We start from the raw sequence: 21742 nt of genomic DNA on the forward strand, positions 1-21742 counted from the left end.
AGTCTTTGAGAATGGACTTGGACCTGGAGAGGCAGCGGGATTCGGCGAGCTTTTCCAGGGAGGGCAGAGGGCGGCCTATGATCTTTTGGGCTGTGTAAATGACCCTCTGCAGGGCCTTCCTGTCTGCTGCTGTACATCCCGCATACCATACTGTGACGCTGAAGGTGAGTATGCTTTCGATGACTGACCGGTAGAAGGACACCAGCAGCTCCTGTTCCAGATGGTTTTTCCTGAGAATTCTCAGGAAGTGCATACGCTGCTGGGCCTTCTTAGTTATTGCTTTAGTGTTGGTGGACCAAGTTAGATCTTCGGCGATGTGTACCCCTAGGAATTTAACTGACGCCACCCGCTCAATGCAGTCCCCGTTAAGATTTAGTGGAGCATGGGCAGTGCGTTTGCGTCTGAAGTCTATGATGATTTCCTTGGTTTTTATTGTGTTGAGAAGTAAGTTGTTTGATGCGCACCAAGTTGCAAGTGACTGCGCCTCATCTCTGTATGCTGTCTCATCGCCCCCTGAAATGAGACCGACCACTGTGGTATCATCTGCGAACTTTATGATGAGGTTGGAGGGGTGGGTGGGGGAACAATCTGATGTATAGAGTGTGTACAGGAGTGGGCTCAACACACAGCCTTGGGGGGAGCCAGTGCTGAGTGTGAGCGAAGGGGAAAGATGGCGACCGAGTCTCACTTGTTGCGGCCTATTGGAGAGGAAGTCTTTAATCCAAGCGCAGGTGGAGGGGGGGAGGCGTAAGTCCAGGAGTTTTTTGACCAGAATGTCCGGGTGTATTGTATTGAATGCTGAGCTGAAATCTATGAAGAGCAGTCTTGCATAGTTACCCGGGTGGTCAAGGTGTCTCAGCGTCGCATGGAGGGCGATGGCAATGGCGTCCTCAGTGGAACGGTTTGCCCTGTAGGCTAACTGGTGGGGGTCAAATGATGGAGGGAGGTAGTCTTTGATGTGCTTGGCAACCAGCTTTTCCAGGCACTTCATTGCCACAGATGTTAATGCCACAGGCCTAAAGTTGTTCAGGTTTTTGCAGGCAGATGTTTTTGGAACTGGAATGATGGTAGAGGATTTCCAGCAGTATGGGACAATGGCTCGGGATAGGGAGATGTTGAAAATCTTGGTGAAAATTCCTGCCAGTTGGTCTGAGCACGCCTTGAGTACCTTGCCAGGTACTCCATCCGGTCCAGCTCTAACACCATCCTTAAGTTTGCTGACGATACCACCGTAATAGGTCTGATCAGCGAGGACGATGAGACGGCCTACAGGGAGGAGGTCAGACTCCTGGCAGAATGGTGTCAGGACAACAACCTCACCCTCAACGTTAACAAAACTAAGGAGATGATTGTGGATTTCTTCAAACAGGCAACAGAGCACAGCCCCACCTACATCGGAGGTGAGGCTGTGGAGCAGGTCAGCAGCTTTAGGTTCCTCGGAGACACCCTCACTGATGACCTCAAATGGTCAAGTCACACTGCGGCAATAGTTAAGAGAGCCCAACAATGCCTCTACTTCCTCAGGAGTCTGAGGAAAGACCAGATGTCCCCCATAACCCTGTGCAGATTCTACAGGTTGGCTGTGGAATCCATCCTGACAGGATGCATCACATCCTGGTACAGCAGCTGCTCAGTTCAGGACAACAGAGCTCTGCAGCGTGTGGTGACCTCAGCACAGAAGATCACGGGCACACAGCTCCCTGCGATCCATGACATCCTCACTACACGCTGTCTCAGGAAAGTGAACCGTATCAGACGGGACCCCAGCCACCCTGCACTGTCACTTCACACCCTCCTCCCATCTGGGAAGCGACTGAAGTCCATTCGGACGCGCACCTCCAGGTTCAGGAACAGTTTCTACCCAACTGCAATCACTCATGAACAATCAGTAACCTGTGTCACCTCCATTGCTACCCACACATATATTTATGTCTCTGTCTCTATTTATTCCTGTGATTTTGTTCTTATTTATTTACTTATTTATAATTCACTTTATCATTCATTCACTTGTCATCCTGTTGTCTATATTCACTGTCTGCAGGAGCACATGCAAGCAAGCATTTCATTGTACACGGTACATTGTACACATGACAATAAAAGAATTGAATTGAATTGGATGAGAGCCAGTTGCTCCTCTAGGTCATGAACCTTGACCATGAGTGAGTCCACTAACTTACATCGCTCGCAGATGAAGTCCGACTGGACACAAACATCCAGAAGGGCAAACATCTTGCAAACACAACAGTGAGCTGGCCCCATAATTAACTAGCTCACTATGACCCCGTCCTTTACTCCTAGCCCAGTATATTTATATAGCATATTCTTCTCAATTGTGGACTAACATAGTGCCTGTTGAAGAGGAGGGATGGTCTTCCTCGCATGCATGTCATTCACAGCTTTCATAAATTTCAGCTCCACTGTTTGCTCAGTCTGCTCTTCTCAGTCTGGCCTCAGTCCAAAACCACACCTACTGCAGCCTGAGAAGCAGGAAGTTCCTCCATCTCTCACAAAGAGACGACTGTGAGAGGAAACTAAACTGAATCCTATCAGTGTTTGTGGTAAAATGGCAGAAGGCAGAGTCACAGTGGATCAGAACCAGTTCAGTTGTCCGATCTGTCTGGATCTACTGAAGGATCCAGTGACTATTCCCTGTGGACACAGTTACTGTATGAGCTGCATTAAGAGCTGCTTGGATCAGGAGGATCATGCTGGAGTTTACAGCTGCCCCCAGTGCAGACAGACCTTCACACCCAAACCTGTTCTGGGCAGAAACACCATACTGGGTGAAGTGGTGGAGAAACTGAAGAAGACTGGACTACAAGCAGCTACTCCTGCTGACCATTATGCTGGACCTGGAGATGTGGAGTGTGACGTCTGTACTGGGAGAAAACACAAAGCTGTCAAGTCCTGCCTGGTGTGTCTGGCCTCCTACTGTGAAAATGACCTGCAGCTTCACAATAAACTCCACCATGCAAAACAACACAAGCTCATTGATGCCACCAGCCATCTGAAGGACAAGGTCTGTTCCCAGCATGACAAACCCCTGGAGGTCTACTGCCGTACCGACCAGCAGTGTATCTGTTATCTCTGTACGATGGATGAACACAGAGGCCATGATACAGTATCAACTGCTGCAGGAAGGGCGGAGATACAGGTCAGACTGGAAATGCTTATATATAAATTATGAATTTTATATAAAGTAAAAATGTTTTAATACGTTTGCATTAAAAAGAGATTATAATTAAGTCTGGTTAATTACATGAGAAGAAAATGCACAGAAAATTAACCACTGAAAATGTATTACAACTGGTTAAGGATAAATTTTCATGCCTTCATTCTTATCAATAACTGTTACGGCGCGTACGCGCCCGGAGTGCAGGCAAACAAGCAGGAAGCCAGGGATCAGGAACACAAGGTTTAATTGTAGCACAACAAGCACGCAACGATACCACATCACATCAATGACTGGACTGGGGAAACAAACGGAAACGCGGACTAAATACAATGGACTAATGACAACAATCAGGAACAGCTGGTAAACACGGGGAATCCACATGGGGTTAATGAGGGGGCTTGGCACACGAAAGGAGCGGACGATCGGGGCATGACAATAACCATGTTCTCCATGGCTCAACCCTGTGTCAGATGTTACTATTAAATGAAAAAAGTCCTGATAGAATTCCTACTGAAAACATCTTCAAACAGTGGATTTAAATGGCTGAGATGTGTGAGCTAAGAGGTTTTAAATATGGTGTGACTGTTGGTCCTAAGCGTTGTGGTTCCAGCATCACAGAAACAGCCACCATCCTGGGATTTTCACACACTACAGTGTGTAGAGTTTACAGAGAATGCTGTAATAAACAAACCAACCAGACTGTGGCAGTTCCGTGGGCAAAAACACTTTGTTAACGAGAGAGGTCAGAGGTGAATAGGCCAACTTCTTAACTACAGCTAACAGGAAGCTTCAAGTGCAATGATTACAGTGCAGTATAACAGTGGTAATCAGAATGACTTCACTGAAAACACATCTAAATTACAGATGAAGTGGTTCTAGAGGCAAAGTGGGTCCTACCCGGTACTAGCTGTTTGTACCTAATAAAGTGGTAACTAAGCGCATGTATGTACATGGGGCGGAGTGGTGGGTCTGAGGCTAGGGGTTCGAATCCTCTGAATGCCAGGAGTGATGATACTCCATTGGGCCCTTCGGCAAGGCCTATAACCTGCATTTTTTCATCCTGGGTATGATGTCCCTGCAAGCAGGTCCTATAACTTTCAGGGAAAATTTTGGGGTTGGTGGCAGGATTGGCACTCAAACTACCAGAAAAAAAAACTTCACACCATTTCATTACATTCTAATGTAGCTAATGTGGTGCTGAGGTATCCATCCATCCATCCATCCATCCATCTCCTAACAGCTGATCTGGGTCAGGGTCACAGGGAGTGCCTGGAGCCTTTCCCAGGCAGCATAGGGCACAAGGCTGGGGTCCACCCTGGACAGGATGATTAATGAATGTGATCTCAGCTAATGAAACAAACCTGTTTTGTCATCTTGTTTCCTATCTGTAGAAACAAATGGGTGAAACTCAGAGGGAATTTCAGCAGAGAATTCAGATGAGAGAGAAGGAGCTGCAGGAGCTGAGAGAGGCTGTGGACTCAATCACAGTGAGTATGAACCTGAGGAGAAGATAACAGCTGGTCTGTAAGAACCATTTCAGGCTTGAATCGAGGCTCTTCCACAGCGGGCAACTTAAGTCCTTTAAGATTTAGTTAATGGCTGGATTTTAGTCGTTGAGGCATCCAGCATGGTGACGCTACAAACCCCAGCCCTGTGCTGTTTCTATACCTCCTGTCAGCTCACATCTCTATTGTACAATGAGGCTCTCTGGAGTCTCAAAAGGGGCCAATTGTAATTTACCGTCCTCTGCTCCCTGTGTCACCAACAGAGCTCAGCACAGTCAGCAGTGGAGGACAGCGAGAGGATCTTCACTGAGATGATCCGCTCCATTGAGAGAAGACGCTCTGAGGTGACACAGCTGATCAGAGATGAGGAGAAGGCTGCAGTGAGTCTGGGTGAAGGACACATGGAGAGACTGAAGCAGGAGATTGATGAACTGAAGAGGAGACACTCTGAACTTGAGCAGCTTTCACACACAGAGGATCACATCCATGTCCTCCAGGTAACAGAACAGCTACTTTGGCAATAAGAAAACCAAGGTATTCAAATTGATGTATGTCTTTATTTGTATTTCAAATTGTTTGTTTTTTTGGCAGAAATTCATTAAAAGCTTCCTTTTAATTAGATTTGAAATGCACATCTGTTTTTATGAAGCTGTTTACTCAGTCTGTGTGTCTGTAGAGGTGCCGGGTCCTTCTTGTCAGCCCTGAAGCTTCAGTTGGACCCAGAATCTCTGTCTATCCACGCTGCTCTTTCGAGAAAGTGAAGAAGATGGTTTCTGAACTGAAGGATCAACTGGAGAATGTTTGCGAAAAGAAAACGACAGAGATCAAACACACAGGTTAATAAATAAATACATTTTCCACTCTGTTCATGTTCTGTACAGACCATGCAGAGAGAGTATACAGTATAATACAGTCAACCTCACATTTCAGTTTCTATTTCCAGTAAGATTAAATTTTTCAGAAAACCAGAAAATAGTAGGAATCATATTTTTGCAAAATGATACAATTTAAAATCCTTGAGAAATTTCTATTGCGTTTCACTCAGAATGATTATTACATTTTTAAACTGCCCTCATAATGATAATAATCTACTGCTGGTGTCTCCACAGTGAGTAAAGTTCATCTCCCACAAGTAAATTCCTTTTACTTACATCCCTGTTTCTCTCTGTCTCCTTCTAGTTACCAAAGACACTGTCATACCGGTATCAGTGCCCACGACCAGAGCAGAATTCTTACAATGTGAGTCTGTTCACACACACGCTTCTCTCTCCCTGTATGAGGTGGAGTGTGTTTTATTGTGTTTCGTTTTCTTCTGCTAGTGGAGCTTCTCTTTCTCTCTCCCGCTGCCTCCTGGTCTTTCACATTTGCATGAGCTGTTTATGTCAGGAGCCTTTAAATCTGTTTGCAATGTGGCTGCTGATGATTAATATTATTTTATATATCATTTTGTTCTCTGAGACATCTGTGTTGAGAATATGACCATATAAACATGAATAGCTAAACATACATTTATTTATTTTTACTTTCCAAAATACTTTTCAAAGCATTAAAACAAACCAAAACACTGTTTTTAACATAAGGAATGAATGAGACCAAAACATCACCTTCTGATCTTCTCCTCCATCAGATTCCTGTCAGCTCACTCTGGACCCCAACACAGCAAACAATAACCTCCATCTGTCTGATGGGAACAGAGTGGTGACATGGACGGTCCAGAGACAGTCATATTCTTATTACAGGGAGGCGTCTGACTCAATTGCCCAAGTGCTGTGTACAGAGGGTCTGACTGGGCGCTGCTACTGGGAGGTTGAGTGGAGTGGGACTGGGGTCAGTATAGCCGTCACATATAAAGGGATAAAAGGAGGGCATGACGACAGCAGGCTTGGATACAATGACAAGTCCTGGTGTTTGTCCTGCTCCTACTCCAGTTACTCATTCCAGCATAATTGTAAATCAACTGCAGTATCTGCCCCCCACTCCCCCAGGATAGGAGTGTACCTGGATCACAGGGCAGGAACTCTGTCCTTCTACAGCGTCTCTCACACAGTGACCCTCCTGCACAGGGTCCAGGACACGTTCACTGAGCCCCTCTATCCTGGGTTTGAGCTTAATAACTGTAGGGTCAGTCTGCACAAATTAGATTAACTCGTCTCTTTAAATTTGGGGTATTAAACATTTTGTGTAAAAAGTGGAAATAATGAATATGAAAATAAACCCCATTAACAAAACTATTAACTTCAAGCAGTAACTGAGGTGTCCAAAGGGTCGGAATGTTGTCCACGGCATAGAAACAGTATATCAGCACTGATGGAAAATGGAGCACTGACTGTCACTGGTGGCCAGTGTAAGACGTAAATACTGCTGTGACAGGCTGGATAAATTTTAGTCTAGATATAACGGGTCAGGAGAAATAGGACAGATTGTAGAAACCTGCGTGTAGCACATCCCCCCCATTGAATGTCTGGTTTTGGTCAGATGGTCTGAGCAGTAGGTAGAAATAGGCACCTTCCTATACCTAATGTGGTAGGTCTAGATCTTACAGGTTAAGTTTTGTTTATGCTGGCTGTGTAAACTTAGACTGTATTACATATTCAGAACATTGCTATGTTTAGGGGGTGCTCCATATAACAGTGCTACCATCACACCTTCTGCTTTTGGTAGACTGTTCATCCAGACATGATTTTAGCTTTTTAGATGGAATATTACATCACTTGTGCTGTCACCACTGTTGTAATAATAATAATAATACATTTAATTTATAATGCACTTTATATTTGAAAGCAAATCTCAAAGTGCTACAAAATTAATTCGACCCGAAAAGCTCTATTAAAAAGATAAGTTTTAAGACCAGATTTAAAAGCATCAACAGTCTGTGGCGTCCTCAGATACTCAGGAAGAGCATTCCACAGTCTAGGTGCAGCTGCGCAAAAGGCTTGATCTCCCATGCTCTGAAGTTTAGTCTTAGGGGTTTTCAAAAGATGTAATGATACAGAGCGGAGGTTTCATGAGGACGAATGTTGGGCGACAAGTTCTTTGAGGTAGGGAGGGGCGTTCCCATAAATACACTGGTGGGTAAGAAGGGCAACCTTGTAATCAATTCTAAATGAAACAGGGAGCCAGTGAAGAGATTTAAGAATGGGCGTAATATGATCGTATTTACGCCCTCCCATCAGGATCCTAGCAGCACCGTTTTGAATATACTGCAGCTTTTGAAGGCGAGTTTTTCCAGTAGTCCCAATGAGCAGTGCATTGCAGAAGTCCAGCCTGGAGGAGACAAACGCATGGTCTAACTTTTCTGCGTCAGCAAACGTGAGTGCTGGACGCAGTTTTGCTATATTCCTGAGGTGGAAATAAGATGTTTTACACAGATGTTTGACATGAGCCTCATACGACAAATGAGTGTCCATTTTAACTCCAAGGTTTATAACAGATGTTGACAATGGGATATCCTCACCAGAAAAGGTAATACTGGTGATGTTAGAGGCCCTAACCTGGTGTGGGGTGCCTACTAACATAGCTTCAGTTTTAGAGCTGTTCAGCTGCAGGAAATTTTGCTTCATCCATGACTTTATCTCCTCCAAACAAATTGTCAAAGTGGATGATGATAAAGTAGATGAGGAGGTTGAATTTATTTTGAGGTAAAGCTGCGTGTCATCAGCATAGCAATGAAATGAAATACCATGATTGCTGATGATACAGCCCAGGGGAAGCATATACAATATAAACAAAATGGGACCGAGCACAGAGCCCTGAGGAACACCACAGGTGACATTGTGTATAGCGGATTTAGCCTCTCCCAGGGCAACATGCTCCGTTCTTTCAGTAAGATAAGAGGAGAACCAATTGTAAACAATTAGACAGTCCTACAGTATAACGTAATCTGTGAAGCAGAATGTTGTGATCAACAGTATCAAAGGCCGAAGACAAGTCCAACAGTATGAGAAGTGATGGAAAACCAGCATCAGCCGACATCAGAAGGTCATTCGATACTCTAACCAGAGCTGTTTCCACGCTGTGGCATGGGCGGAAACCAGACTGGAATTTCTCAAACAAATTATTTTTTTTTTAGATGAGACTGAAGCTGAGCAGCAATTACTTTTTCCAGCACTTTTGAAAGGAACGGGAGGTTAGAAATGGGCCTGTAGTTTGCAAGTACTTCTGGATCTAAGGTGGATTTTTTTACAAGTGGTCTGATGATAGCCGATTTCAATGTGGCGGGAACATATCCAATCTGAAGAGACTGATTTATTATCTTGGTAATCAGGGGACTTATAGCACAAAGGTTGGATTTAACCAATACTGTAGGAAAGGGATCCAGAGCACAATTTGTTGGTTTCATCTTTCTGACAATGACCTCAACCTCTTGCGGCGTAACTTTAGATAAACTGCTGAAAGGTTGCAAATTTCCTTGTTGGGGATCATCCTTCAGGACAGGTATTGCAGAGGCACTCGATAGAGACGAGCGGATGGTATCCACTTTTTTTCTGAAGAAAGTAATGATATTATTGCAATTTTCTTCTGTAGCTTCCAGATGAGATTGAAATTTTGGTTTCAATAGGCAATCAATAGTAGAGAAAAGTTGCTTTGAATTTCCAGAGCTATTGTTAATGATATTTGAATAAAACTGTGATCTTGCAGCTCTCAATGTTCTTGCATATGCTTTCTGATGTCTTCTGTAAACTTGCTTATGAACAGTGAGTCCTGATGCCTGCATACGTCGCTCAAGTACACGCCCAGTTGTCTTCATCTTCCGCAATTCACATGTATATGTAGAGGTATGAATCCAGATGATACATGTTAATGTATATTATTATTGTTTATTGTTTATTAAGTACATGAGTATTCTGACATAACTTTAAGTTTGTATAAAATGGAATGATGCTTATGTAATTACGTAGACCTGTACATACTGGCGGGTGACGCTAGAGGGAGCAATTGCGAGTTTCATCCATTGATGAAATCGTCGCACTGCCAGTCGTGTTAAACACGGGGAAATCTGTTCTAATTTCTTATCGTGTTTATTCCAATTTACAGGTAAGAGAAGTAATGTGGCATCGTGGGTTACGTCTATTAAATGCTTGTCGTGTATTTTATATGTTTGGTTGCGGCACGCGGGTGATATATCGAGGAAACTAATCGCATTAGCGCAGTCATGGTTGGAATGCGGCCAGTTAGCTCGCGCCATGTGGTAGCAGAACAGAGATGGTGGATGTCGTTCGACACGGTAATGTGCTCGATATTATTTGTGGAGCGAACCGAGTAATGGATTATCATTTCATTTGTGTTTCGTGATATTTTGTCATTGTTTGTTAAATAGTATAATGTTGGTTAAGAAAGTATATGGTTTAGAGAGGGCGATAGAAAGGAAACGTTATATATTGTTATACGGTTAATGTATGTTAGCACTATATTATTACGTGTAGGCGGATGATTGGAATGTTAATGTGAGCTGCAGAATTTAAGACGATACCGTATAATCGCGTTTCAATTAGTGTGTATGTAGATGACCCTATGTGTTGTGAGTTAACGCGACTGCGAGTTTCATCCATTGATGAAATCGTCGCACTGCCAGTCGTGTTAAACACGGGGAAATCTGTTCTAATTTCTTATCGTGTTTATTCCAATTTACAGTGTGACTAATAAAAAGAACTTATGAGTGCCACCAGAAAACCCTGCCTCTTCTGTGTGTGCAACATATAGCAGGGGGCTGAACGTGAGAAACAGACAGTTCTATATCTGACAGGGGCATGGAAATCCAGGATACTGTTGAGTGATTGATTGTAGAAGTCAACTGACTCGGTGACTGAGGAACATTCAACAGAGGAGAGATGTTGAAGATCTTTACTCAGAATATCTGGGTTGATCTTATTCAAATTTCTGTAACATATTTGTCGTTTTGCTTTTGTGGGGGAACAAGGGAGTGACAGCTCCATTGAAACGACCTTGTGGTCGGACACCCCCAGATCATACACAAAAAGGTTGCTAATGGGTACAGAGTTTGTAATAACCAGATCCAAGATATGCCCTCTGAAATGTGTAGGAACATTAACATGCTGTTGAAGATTGAGGCAATCCAGTAGTTGTAAAAACTCGACTGCCAAATGGCAGGAGGGAGTGTCTACATGAACATTAAAGTCACCGAGTATAATAATGTTGGAAGAAGTAGTACAAATGGATGTAAGAAAATCATGCATCTCAGAGATAAATACTGAGTTTGGTTTAGGGGGTCGATATATTAGCAGCATCGTCATGGGGAGAGGGGCTTTGCACTTAAATGCAAGGCATTCAAATGAAGACATTGTAGGCACAATGAGGGGAGACAAATCCAGTTGCTGTCAGTATAATACAGCTAAACCACCACCACGTCCCGTACTGCGGGCTTTCTCCAGGTAGCTATAACCAGGGGTGCAAGCTTCATTTAGTGCCAAAAAAACCTCTGGCTGATGCCATGTTTCCATTATGCACATAAAATCCAAGCTTTTGTCTATAATATGATCTTGTATAAGTACTGATTTATTAGTGATAGATTGTGAATTAAAAAGTTCTATTTTGAGCATTTTTGGTGTAGTAAATTTCTGTAATGGCCGTAATACAGTGAGATCCACTCCGCGTTTTCTGACCTGCTTGGTAAGTGGCATCCTCGGATAATTTCCGAGGCCATCCGGCAGAAATCGCGTTTTGTTTCCAATGCTACAAACACCTGGAGTAACATCGCTCTGATGACGTGTTTGACGAGCGACAACGGACCATACAGATGGAATGGATGAAGCAGAACAGCCAGGCTGATGGTAAACAAACTTACGCCGAGAACTTCTATGGACATAGCGTGGTCGGCGCAGAAGTCCAAGTTCTTTTATGGCTGAAATGCACGTTGGAGTTGAATAATGGTTATGACTTAACAACTGCAGGACGGTGTATTTTAGCTTCATGCCGGTCACCGGAAAACTAGCAAAACAAGCTAGCCACGCACCAAACGCCGAGATGCAGACTCAAAAATAACTGCAGAGGCAGCGAAAACAGGGTCAATATATACCGACGGACGTCAAGGCTCTCGGCTGGCCTGGGAACGCCTCGGTGTCCCCCCGAGGAGCTGGTGGAGGTAGCTGGGGAGAGGAAGTCTGGGTGCCTCTACTGAAGCTGCTACCCCTGCGACCCGAACCCCAGACAAGCAGAAGTTAATGGGTGGATGGATGGACGGACAAGAGAGACCCTGAGACAAAAGCACAAGTTCTCACACATGCAGATTTACTAAATAAATACAAAAACATTCCATCCTAGTAGCACATGAAAAGACACAATACAAAGGTGGTTTGATCAAGGCCGGCTCTGTCATCCCCATGGCCATAACCAGCATGAACTAGGCCCAAAACCAAATAAATAATATTTTGTTTCCTGATGACACCCTTTTGCTGCTGGGCAGATGCTGCCAGATCAAAGACCGCAACAACATTCACTGCACAACAGTAATCATTTTATGCACATAAACATCTCTCTTGTGCTCAAGTTTGCGCCCCTACCTAAGCACAATAAATGTCCACAGGATAACAAGGTAGTCTTGTGTTTTTTTTCCATTACATGTACATTGCATTTATTAAAACACCAGTCCAATGTTCGCTCAATAATGTTATATGCGAACGTGAATGTGAAAGTTCATGTACAAGTGTATGTGCGTGTGTGTGCGAGAATGTGTGTGTGTGTGCATTTGCATGTAGAACAGTATCCATGGAGGGCCTCTCTGTGCAGTCGCTCCATGACCGTCACACTGCTAAAGAAAAAAATCTTCCCGTCTCAGTGTAGCTTATACTGTAGTGTAGGATCACACATGCATATATCACAGGGCTTAAATTCCAGGTGGCCTGAGACAAGGCCCAGCCTGGTACGAGAGGTAGACATTGGCCTAGGCACCAAAGGGGGGTTAGTGACCCCACACACACAAACACACATAAACACACACACAGATAACAAGGGAGGCCAGCACTCCAACCTTTATTGCCCAAAGATTTAGGGACCTACAGACAGCAGAGTGGACCTAATGGACAGGGGTCCCTCGACTTGGCACACAACCCCCTCCCCAGACATCCTGCCTTACATACCACTCACCCAACAGACGAACACCCTAAAGGAAGTTTCATTTAAGTTTGCTTTTGTAAACCCTGTATATTGAATTACTCACGACTACTAGTCTCAATATACAGATAGGTTATGTTTGTATGTGTCCTTAGACAATCTTAGTGTTTTGTGTGCCACCCTTGTAACCATGTTCACAGCATGTATGTTCCCATGGTTATACCAGAAGAAAAGTTGAATAGTCTCACCAGGTATCCTAGTGTGTCCTAACTTTCAGAGATTCCTCTTTCTTTGTTTAACAACCCCCTCCCCCCACAATAGTCCCTGCCTCTGTGCGATCTGGCTACTTAGCTCTGAAACCTCAAACTCGCCTGAAATATCTCGAGACTCTCTCATTGGCCGTGAGGGGAGCTTCGCTACCAATCGTTTACATTACCTGGTGATGCAGCTCGCCGGACGAGCCTTCTAACCTGGGTTACTAAGTGATACTGGTAATTAGTGAATCCCATTTAAGTCTCACATTAACAGACTTACGGGGATACCGCAATCGAGTTTGGAGGAGCCGACCATTCGGCATAATAATTGGTTAATAATCAGCATTAAATAATAATTAATTAAAATGAAATGAAATTAAAAACATATTGTTGCAGATATTAAAATTTACTTGAGCTAATAATTGCTACAGTAGCCATCACTCCGGTGCTATAGAACAAAGGTAAAAGCACCTCTAAAACAATGCTTCAGCTTCAGTGTTTTAAGATGATGTGAGGGGGATATAGGGCCCTCGAAGGAACAAACAGGCACACTTAAGTCCTAACAGAAACACTTTATTAAAAGTAATACAAAATTAACCTTGCATTAAAGATCAATACCAAGATATTGGATCAAAGGCAATGCAAAATAATCTTATATCACAAGTGATATCCAATAGTATTATAGATCATAAACAGTAATCAAACTGCCAATACAACTGATTATATGTATATATGAAAGTGATAAATAAAACATGCATACAAAGAAAGTACAAATTGATATTATTGTTATTATAATTCTCATGCAATGATAATTAATCCCAATAATGATTGAATCAGTACACAGACACTGCAAAGCTATTTACACTCGGACGTGCTATCATCACCCACCTTCACTCTTAGACTGGGGAGCCCGTTTCAGTCCTGGCAGGAGACCAACACGTGAGTCCCGAGAAAGTGCCGGGCGATGCGCGCTCTATCCCACGGCTGAACTCCAACCAACACTGAGATCTCCCCTTTCCTTTATACTAATTTTGGGCATTACGTGCGAGCAGGGGACGAGCCGGCCAGGCTCACCCCTCCCCTCAGACAAGGCGTTCTCAAATTTCCAGTCTTGTCTGGGTAATGCGGCTTCCGGTTAAAATAATAAGACAAGTTCCCATGATCAACACGCTCACCTCTTCCCCTCTTCCTTTAGATAAGATCAGTATCCCACACACCGATTGCTAGATACGGTTTCAATCAAAAATAATTAGACAAATGTCCTTGATCGACTTGATAATACTCAGACGAACTAAGCTAGCATATACAGCGCAGGCTCCATCAGAAGGCCAAAGCAAAATACCAAGTTTGACACCAACAGAGAAAGAAAGAAGAAAAAATGAAACAACAAAGGAGGAAGTAATACTACGTCACAAACAAAACTGTCTAAGACACAGCGAGGTCCCTTTCAGTGGGTTTCAATAACATGGGGAGAGTCTTGATATAGGTCCGTGCCTCATCCACAGAGGACAGCCACTTTCTTGCTCCACTGGGCAGCAGCAGCAGAACCGGTCTCAGTCCCCTTTTGTAAAGGTCTGCCATGACGTCCTAATATTCCGCCCATTGTCTACAGTAAGTACTTCAGGGCTGTAGTCTTCTAAGACCCGAATTGACTGGCTGCAGAATTCAAGCTTTCCTCTACGCCGTGCCTCTCTGATGAGAAGCTCCTTAGTCTGGTATCGGTGAAGACGGAGAATGACTGGTCGTGGTCACTGCCCGGGGGCCAGCTTGGCACTAAGCGAACGATGAGCCCTATCGATTTTGGGGGGGGATGGCAGCGAGTCGTTCCCGAACACTTTGCACAACAAACTCGAGATAAAGTCCGTAGAGCGACCGCCTTCAATACATTTGGGTATGCCCAGGAGCCGTATGTTCTGACGTCTGCTTCGGCCCTCCAGGTCTGTAACTTTAGCCTTCAACCTATTGTTGCCATCGTGCAGGGTGCTACAGACGTTCTCCAGATCCAACATTTGCTGGCTAAGGTCTTCTGCGGCGAGTTCTAAAGAGGACAGTCGTTGACCGTGATCTTCCAATGTGAGGTATATTTGCTCTAATTTTGAGTCGGGCGTACTAAAAGATGCTCTGAATTCGGTGGTTAGCGCGTCCCGGTGTTGCTCGAGCAGTGCAGTGATAGCCTCAATCGTTAGGCCTGGGTCCTCTTCTTACTCGATTTAGCACTGTTGGATGCCATTTTAATGAATAAGGGCTGGATAGTCGAAAAAACGAAAAGTTTACCGGAGCACTCACACTCTACATCAGCATCTATGCGTCGATCGGAGGTCCTCATCACATGTTAATCATACAGAAAAACGGTTATTTTACATGTTTGTTCAACTTGCTGAACCTAGTCACTTATTTTGTGAAGCATACATCACATTTTAAAGTAAAAGGGATTACACTGTTTAAAAAGCAGAGATTTACCATGGAGAAGCAACAACATGATACATTCTGATAAAAACGATTCCTCCAGCATACAGTTAGCTATCCCAGCATGCACAGGAGTTAATAACACAAAACCCTGGATAGAGGGGCTCAGTGAATGAGGAGGTGAAGCTGTACAGGAGGGTCAGTCCATCAGAGGAGACTCTGTAGAAGGACAGAGCACCAGCCCCCCAGTCCAGATACACTCCTACTCTGCGGGAGTCTGAGGGCTTTATGGGTATGTCAGTCTCTTTATTATTGTGCCGGACAGAGTAACTGTCAGGAGAGCAGAACAGACTCCATGACTTGTCATTCCATCCAAGCCCACAGTGAACAATCTCTCCTTTCCTCCCGATTCCTTTATAAGTCACTCCTATGCGGGCTACATATCCACTCCACTCAGCCTCCCAGTAACAGTGACCAGTTAGACTCTCTCTGCACAGAACTGGGGACCAGCAGTCAAATCTCTCTGGATGATCAGGATATGGCTGCTTTGCCCCCCATGTCACCTTCCTGTTCCCCTCTGACAGAGACAGGCGGCTGTTTGCTGTGTTGGGGTCCAGCGTCAGCTGGCAGGAGTCTGTAGGCAAGAGGAAGAGCGATTAATCCCATCACAAAGCCCAGGATGTCCATTATTATCACTGTCACACCTCACACACTCACTAACACAGAACTCGCTCCAATACACACATTTTATTCCCAATATACTCATGTAGCCGCCCGAGTCTGCGGCGCTCCGGCTGCCCCCTGCGCTGTGAGACACGCCGCGCTGAGAGACTCGCTGGGGACCGAACTGCACTTTAGCCTGCGCTCTATTATTCTGTACGATACATAAAATATAAAAACGAAGCAGGAATTCAAGTATGTGAAATACCTCAGGAAATGTCGGATGCCCGCACAGCATTAAGGCACGACAAAATACTGCATGTGCTAAATTAAGAGGCTTAATTACAGGTAGATAAAATTACACAGCAGTTCAGTTACCAACTCTGGTCAGCAAGCTGGACTGAGATTTTCAATTCGAAGTCTGCACATGCATTTATATGAATGTAACTGTCTTATTACCTCATAAATAATCAGTAGGGTCTACAAAGTACTCCAATGCTTTTGATGTAACAAAATTTTAGGTTTATAATGGAATGATATAGATTTGCCGTAACACTTGTGTGAGCGTGAGAGACTGAAAGCGTGTCACGCCAGATGCGTGAGAGTTGGCAACCTTGAATCCTGACTGCTGGTGTAGTTTACAGTTTTATTTTCTACTTTCAACATAGTACACCTCGCATAAACATATAAGGTACAACCACCGTAAGAGCTCATGCCTCATTACGGGTCCATTAACTGATAAACATTAGTCGTAGGCTACGTAACCACTGTTTCTGATGAGCGCAGTAGCCTTACTGACGATTCCACAGGCATGCGTAGAGAAAAAAACTGCCATTGACCTTTATCAAAATAAAAGCTCCCCTTTTTACCCTGGTGCATAGGATGGCTTAAGGCTTCTGTACTTGACAGTCAACTAATAGGAGAAAATTTTAGACAATATTAAAAAAATAAAATAGCTCTGAAAAATCAAACAGGTAATTCAACTAAAATAATAAACCTTTCAGGTGGTTATTTACACATGTTCTATGGAGTGTGCTTTCATCAGTGGACTCTGGGGGATAATGCACACCCCTTGGATTTTCAAGATCCCTTTCTATCTAACAGTTATTGATTATTACATTGTATCCATATTACAGTACATGCCACTGCTCCATCTCATACATATGGACAGTTGATAACTAACTTAATCCATAAATAAGTTGTAAAGTGTGATTTAGGCAGTGCACCGTGGGACAAAGCAAATGTACCGTAGCTGAATTGCTTGATTACGTGTCACTGCCCGGTTATCTTCATCTTCTACCAAAGCAAATAGCCAATCGTAGTCAATATTCAAAAAAACCAATCAAAGGAGCGGAAACATTAGCCACTGTTCCCGCCTCCAAAGTGTCAAAATTCATCCTGTTGAGCGAGCGAGTGCTGTGCAGACGCGAGCGCGTAGAGAGGATGGGTTTTCAGCGCGCGTGTGCGCTTGCGAGGTTCGACTTTTGGCACTAATTTAACGCCGAGCGAGTGAGTGCTGTGCAAATGCGGGCAAGTAGAGAGGATGGGTTTTCTGCTAGTGAACGCATACACGCACAAGTTTTGGCACTAATTAAACGCCATAGGACTCACTGGAGCTGACAGAGTGGACGGATCAAAGGAACTTCCTGCACAATCAGAGCCCCCGAATATGTAACAGAGTGAGTGTTCTGACAAAACGTCCTACTTTATCAAAACATCCCACCGTACTGCTAATCGATAGCCTTAACCCTAACTGTTACCCTAACCCTAACCCTCCAAAAACCCCTAAAACCCTTATGTTTACCCTAAAACCTAACCCTAACCCCTAAAACCTAACCCTAACCCCTAAAACCTAACCCTAATCCCAAAACGCTGGGACTGCACATGCGCAGAAAGGCTCGATAGCACGTCTCAATAGGTAGGATGTTTTGTCAGAACACCAGATCAAGCAGACTCTGGTTCTTCTGTATCAGTCACTAACAGATCCGGACTGCATGAGTAAATCAGAGGGACTCGCGAAACAGCAGACTCGGATCCATTTATCCCAAGTGGATCAGGTAAACTTCCTTCACAACCCAAAACATAGAGAACTCTGAATCGCTGAAAATGTTTTACACATACAGGTAGGTTTAATAGAAGGTGTCATGCATGCACTCCTGCTTTTAATACTTTGTACAACCTCCCTTTGCCAGTATACCAGCACTGAGTCTCCTATAACATTTGATTAGGTTGGAGATAGCGCAGGTGAGCTGCCTGTAGGTTATCCTGCAGAGCTGGAAACACAGCAGACTCTGAATCACGGATCTGAACTACTGTGGATGCATAGAATTACGAGTGAATCCACAGAACTTCCGATTCGGTTCGTGAACAGACTCAGATTCTCTGACTGGACTGAATGAGCGGATAAGTACGTGTGACTTGTTCCTCATAGCACAGGTTGGACTTGTTGACTCAAAGGGCTCGTTAACCCAGATCTTTTGAGTGAGTGACTCTGAAGAACCTGAGACCGTAAAATGAACCGAATTTACTGAGGAGACGTTGGGTATCACCACCAGTTTGTGGAGGACTACAGGTGCTGTCTTAGGACAATACTAACAAATCTAAAAAAAAAAGTACACTAAGCGCATGCCCAAAAAGAACAAATGTTAAGGAGTTACACAAAAAACAACTGCCTCGATACATATATATGGTCAGTAGGGTTATGACTATGCCCACTTGTGGAAAAATAAGGTTAAAAATAATTTGATTTATTTTGTGCACCCATCAATGTTAATACATTGTAGGAAGGGGTTTGTTGTAAAGTTAAAGGAAACCATATGGTCTTCTTTGTATAGATCTTTTAGACATAGAATCCCTATATTTACCCATTGACACCAGCAGAGTGGCTTGTCTGCTATTTGTATTTTTGCGTTATGATAAATAGATGCTTCAGTTGTCAAGCAGGAAAAGCTTTTTATTTGACTATGCAGCATTTTCTATCTTTCTCTTGAAAACTGTAAGACTGGATTTAAGGGGTTTAAGAGGAAAGACCTGACTGCATTATAAAGGCATCAGTTAGAAAGTGGTCAAGTATCTCCTCTTCAATTTTAACCCACGCAGTGGCCGTGTATTCTGGCAGGGAACTTTCTGATGGCTGCAAGAGTGAAAACGACCAGTCTAGCCTGGGTAGGCAAAGTCCCCACTATCCCTGGCAGCATATAATTTATCAGAATTAAACAGGGTTTTTTTCTCTTACCATATGAATACCTCAAGACATTTATTATATTCAAGATTGTGTAGGGAGGATGAAGGGTGGCATATGAGCTATGTAGCTTACTTTGGGTATTATCATTTTAATTAAATAAAATAATCCTCCCAGCCCAGGGAGGATTGCTTTTATCCCATACCCACAGCATCCAAAGCAGGTGAGGCCTCTGTCACTTGCCTAGTGCTTGGTCCAGAGAGGGCCGACCTCTTTATACTCTCGACCTGGAATGAGTCGTTCTGCTGTACCCATCTCCGAATGTCCCAGTGCTGCTCTGCCTGTCACATCTCTGGTGGTGACTCAGCCCTGTGTTGTTCCCAGGTGTCCCGACTCGATGCTGCTTGTCACCTGGTGCCCTGGGGTTTGACCCAGAGAATGGTCCTCCATCCACACTACAGGCTCCCCGCTCTGGAGGGGCTGCTGCTGACCTTGGTATGAACCCTGCCCTGCTGTCGTCCAGATACCACTCACTGTCGCTTGATGACTGGCCGTGCCCTCCTCATCTCCTGGTGCACCGCTGGTGCCCGCCATGTTGCTTTCTGGTTCCCGTCAGCGCCCACCTCATCTCCTGCTGCCTGGGTACCTCTCTTGTCCCCTACAGGTCACCACCAGACCAATGCCTGACTGCTCAGCCACCACCTGCCCTGAAGGGATTGAACTAGCTGAGGTCCAGCCTGAGGACCTGGAGTTAGGACCCCCTTTCCTTATCTCCGACTCTGCGGGTACCAGCATTAGCCCTAATCCCTCATTGTCCCAGTTCCATGTCCCGGAGCAGTCGACAGGGGCACAGATGAGGGTTTGGGCCACATGTTTGTATCCCAGAGGGGGAGGCATGGACTTACCATCCAGGCCTACTGCCCAGACTCAGGTCTGCCCAGCGCTGCCTGCCCGGACCCTTCAGCGGCCTCCTTGAGGAGGGGAACACCTGCGCTCTCTAGCCCCAGCCCTGTAGTCTCAAGAGCATCCTCCTAGTCCATCAGCACCCCCTCGTCTCCGTCCTGCAGGTCCCTTGGTGCCCTCTTGCCCTGCGGTTCCAGCAGTGCCCTCCTGCCCAGCAATCCCAGTGGGCCACTGGGTGTATATCATGCCTGTGTTTCCCCCTGCTGTGCTTGGTTGTGCCCTGGTCTGTTACATGCCCCTTGTGGTATCCTGTGTCTGGTCTAGTGTCCAACGTCATTGTCCACTTGCTTTGTTCTGTCCTGATCACCTGTCTGCCCTGTGTGGGAGTAGGTCAGGTCTGTAGTCCTCTTGGTCCTCAGCTATGTCCCCAGCCCTGCCGTGTATCTGATCCCGTGTCCCTGGTCTTGCCCATCCCATATCTGCACCTGTCTGTCCTGTTTCGGGGTGCTCGGTGTCAGCTGCTCCCCTTGCTATCCCAAGTCTCCTCCAGTCCTGTCCAGTGTCCCTGCTTGTGTCCAGTGTTTTGTGTCCCGGACTCTTCTCGGCTTGGGGTTTCTCCCCAGTGTGGTCAATGACGCCTAAACCTAAGCCTGATCTGGTATCCCTGTTTTCTGACCCCTTGCGGTCCATTTGGTTTCCCTGTTTTAAATAGTTCATTTTCTTTCCTCCTTCGCTTGCTTCTGACTCCCTGATTTCCGGGTTACAACATCCATATCTAAGGAACAGGCTACAGGATTATTACAGTTTTTCTATACTAGGTACAGTAGAAGAGCCTTCTCAGATTGTCAGCAGGTGATCTGGTCTTATGTATTATTGTGGGAAGTATATAGTCGAATCTGACTGCCAGCACCTTAAGTATTTTACTATTTGCGTTACAGAGTGAAATTGGTCTGTAATTACGACATTGTTGGGGGTCTAGTCCCTTTTCTGTGAATTAAAGTAATCAGACTTTTCATTGAATTAGGGAGGGAACGTCTTTCCAGAGCATTATGAAAGAGAAATAGTCTACCAGCTAAGATAATAATCAAATTTTAAAAATCAGATTAGTCACCATCTCCTGAGGCCCAACATGGTCTAAGGTCCTTTACAGCATCCTTAATTTCCTGTAATGTGTCTTGTTCCAGTAAATCTTTACTACTTGGAGACAAAAAACACCTCAACCAATGAAGAGAACTGGTCATATTGGTCTGTAGATAGTGGTATTCATATTAAATGTCACGTTGTTTTATTTTAAGCGGTTGGTCCATTTTTTGACATATTCTTTAAGTTAATGTGTCATTCTAGCTTAAGTTTTTTTTTTTTTTTTTTTTACTGTCGAGTGATTTCTGGTATGAGCAATATTGGATTAACCATCACTTATAAACTGTCTTGAAAACATCCCAGGTAATGCCAGGGTCCAAGACAGAGCCACCATTAAGTAGCCAATATTCTTCCATGGCTGTTTTCATGAAGTTGTAGGCCACCTCATTTTGTAAGAGTTATTAAATTGCCATTGCATAGTTTTCCCATCGTCTAAGGTCAGTACAATATC

General features: G+C 44.5%; 2 protein-coding genes across 2 annotated transcripts in view; one reads left to right on the forward strand and one right to left on the reverse strand.

Annotated features, from left to right (window-relative positions):
- The first annotated feature begins 2526 nt into the window (after window positions 1–2526).
- Window positions 2527–10372, forward strand: LOC140588771 (E3 ubiquitin/ISG15 ligase TRIM25-like). Its single transcript, XM_072710786.1, has 6 exons — window positions 2527–3154; window positions 4567–4662; window positions 4944–5177; window positions 5357–5516; window positions 5860–5919; window positions 6308–10372. Exons 1-6 carry the CDS (start codon window positions 2564–2566, stop codon window positions 6823–6825), a joined length of 1659 nt encoding a protein of 552 aa, XP_072566887.1. The 5' UTR covers window positions 2527–2563; the 3' UTR covers window positions 6826–10372.
- A 5438-nt stretch (window positions 10373–15810) lies between these two features.
- LOC111852867 (uncharacterized) overlaps window positions 15811–21742 on the reverse strand; it is a 51833-nt gene continuing 45901 nt past the window's right edge. Inside the window, exon 17 of the mRNA XM_072710782.1 lies at window positions 15811–16041. Coding sequence (XP_072566883.1) covers window positions 15939–16041 — 103 coding nt within the window. The 3' untranslated portion in view covers window positions 15811–15938. The remainder of the gene's footprint in view (window positions 16042–21742) is intronic.

The sequence above is a fragment of the Paramormyrops kingsleyae genome, chromosome 4, assembly GCF_048594095.1.
Source record: "Paramormyrops kingsleyae isolate MSU_618 chromosome 4, PKINGS_0.4, whole genome shotgun sequence".
Classification (NCBI taxonomy): Eukaryota; Metazoa; Chordata; class Actinopteri; order Osteoglossiformes; family Mormyridae; genus Paramormyrops; species Paramormyrops kingsleyae.

Bases quoted from the DNA above. Each gene is read 5' to 3' on its own strand.
- LOC140588771 (XM_072710786.1), top strand. From the start codon at position 2,564: ATGGCAGAAGGCAGAGTCACAGTGGATCAGAACCAGTTCAGTTGTCCG. The intron at 3,155-4,566 runs GTCAGACTGGAA...TCCTATCTGTAG, and splicing joins CAGGAAGGGCGGAGATACAG to AAACAAATGGGTGAAACTCA. The intron at 5,517-5,859 runs GTTAATAAATAA...GTCTCCTTCTAG, and splicing joins GACAGAGATCAAACACACAG to TTACCAAAGACACTGTCATA.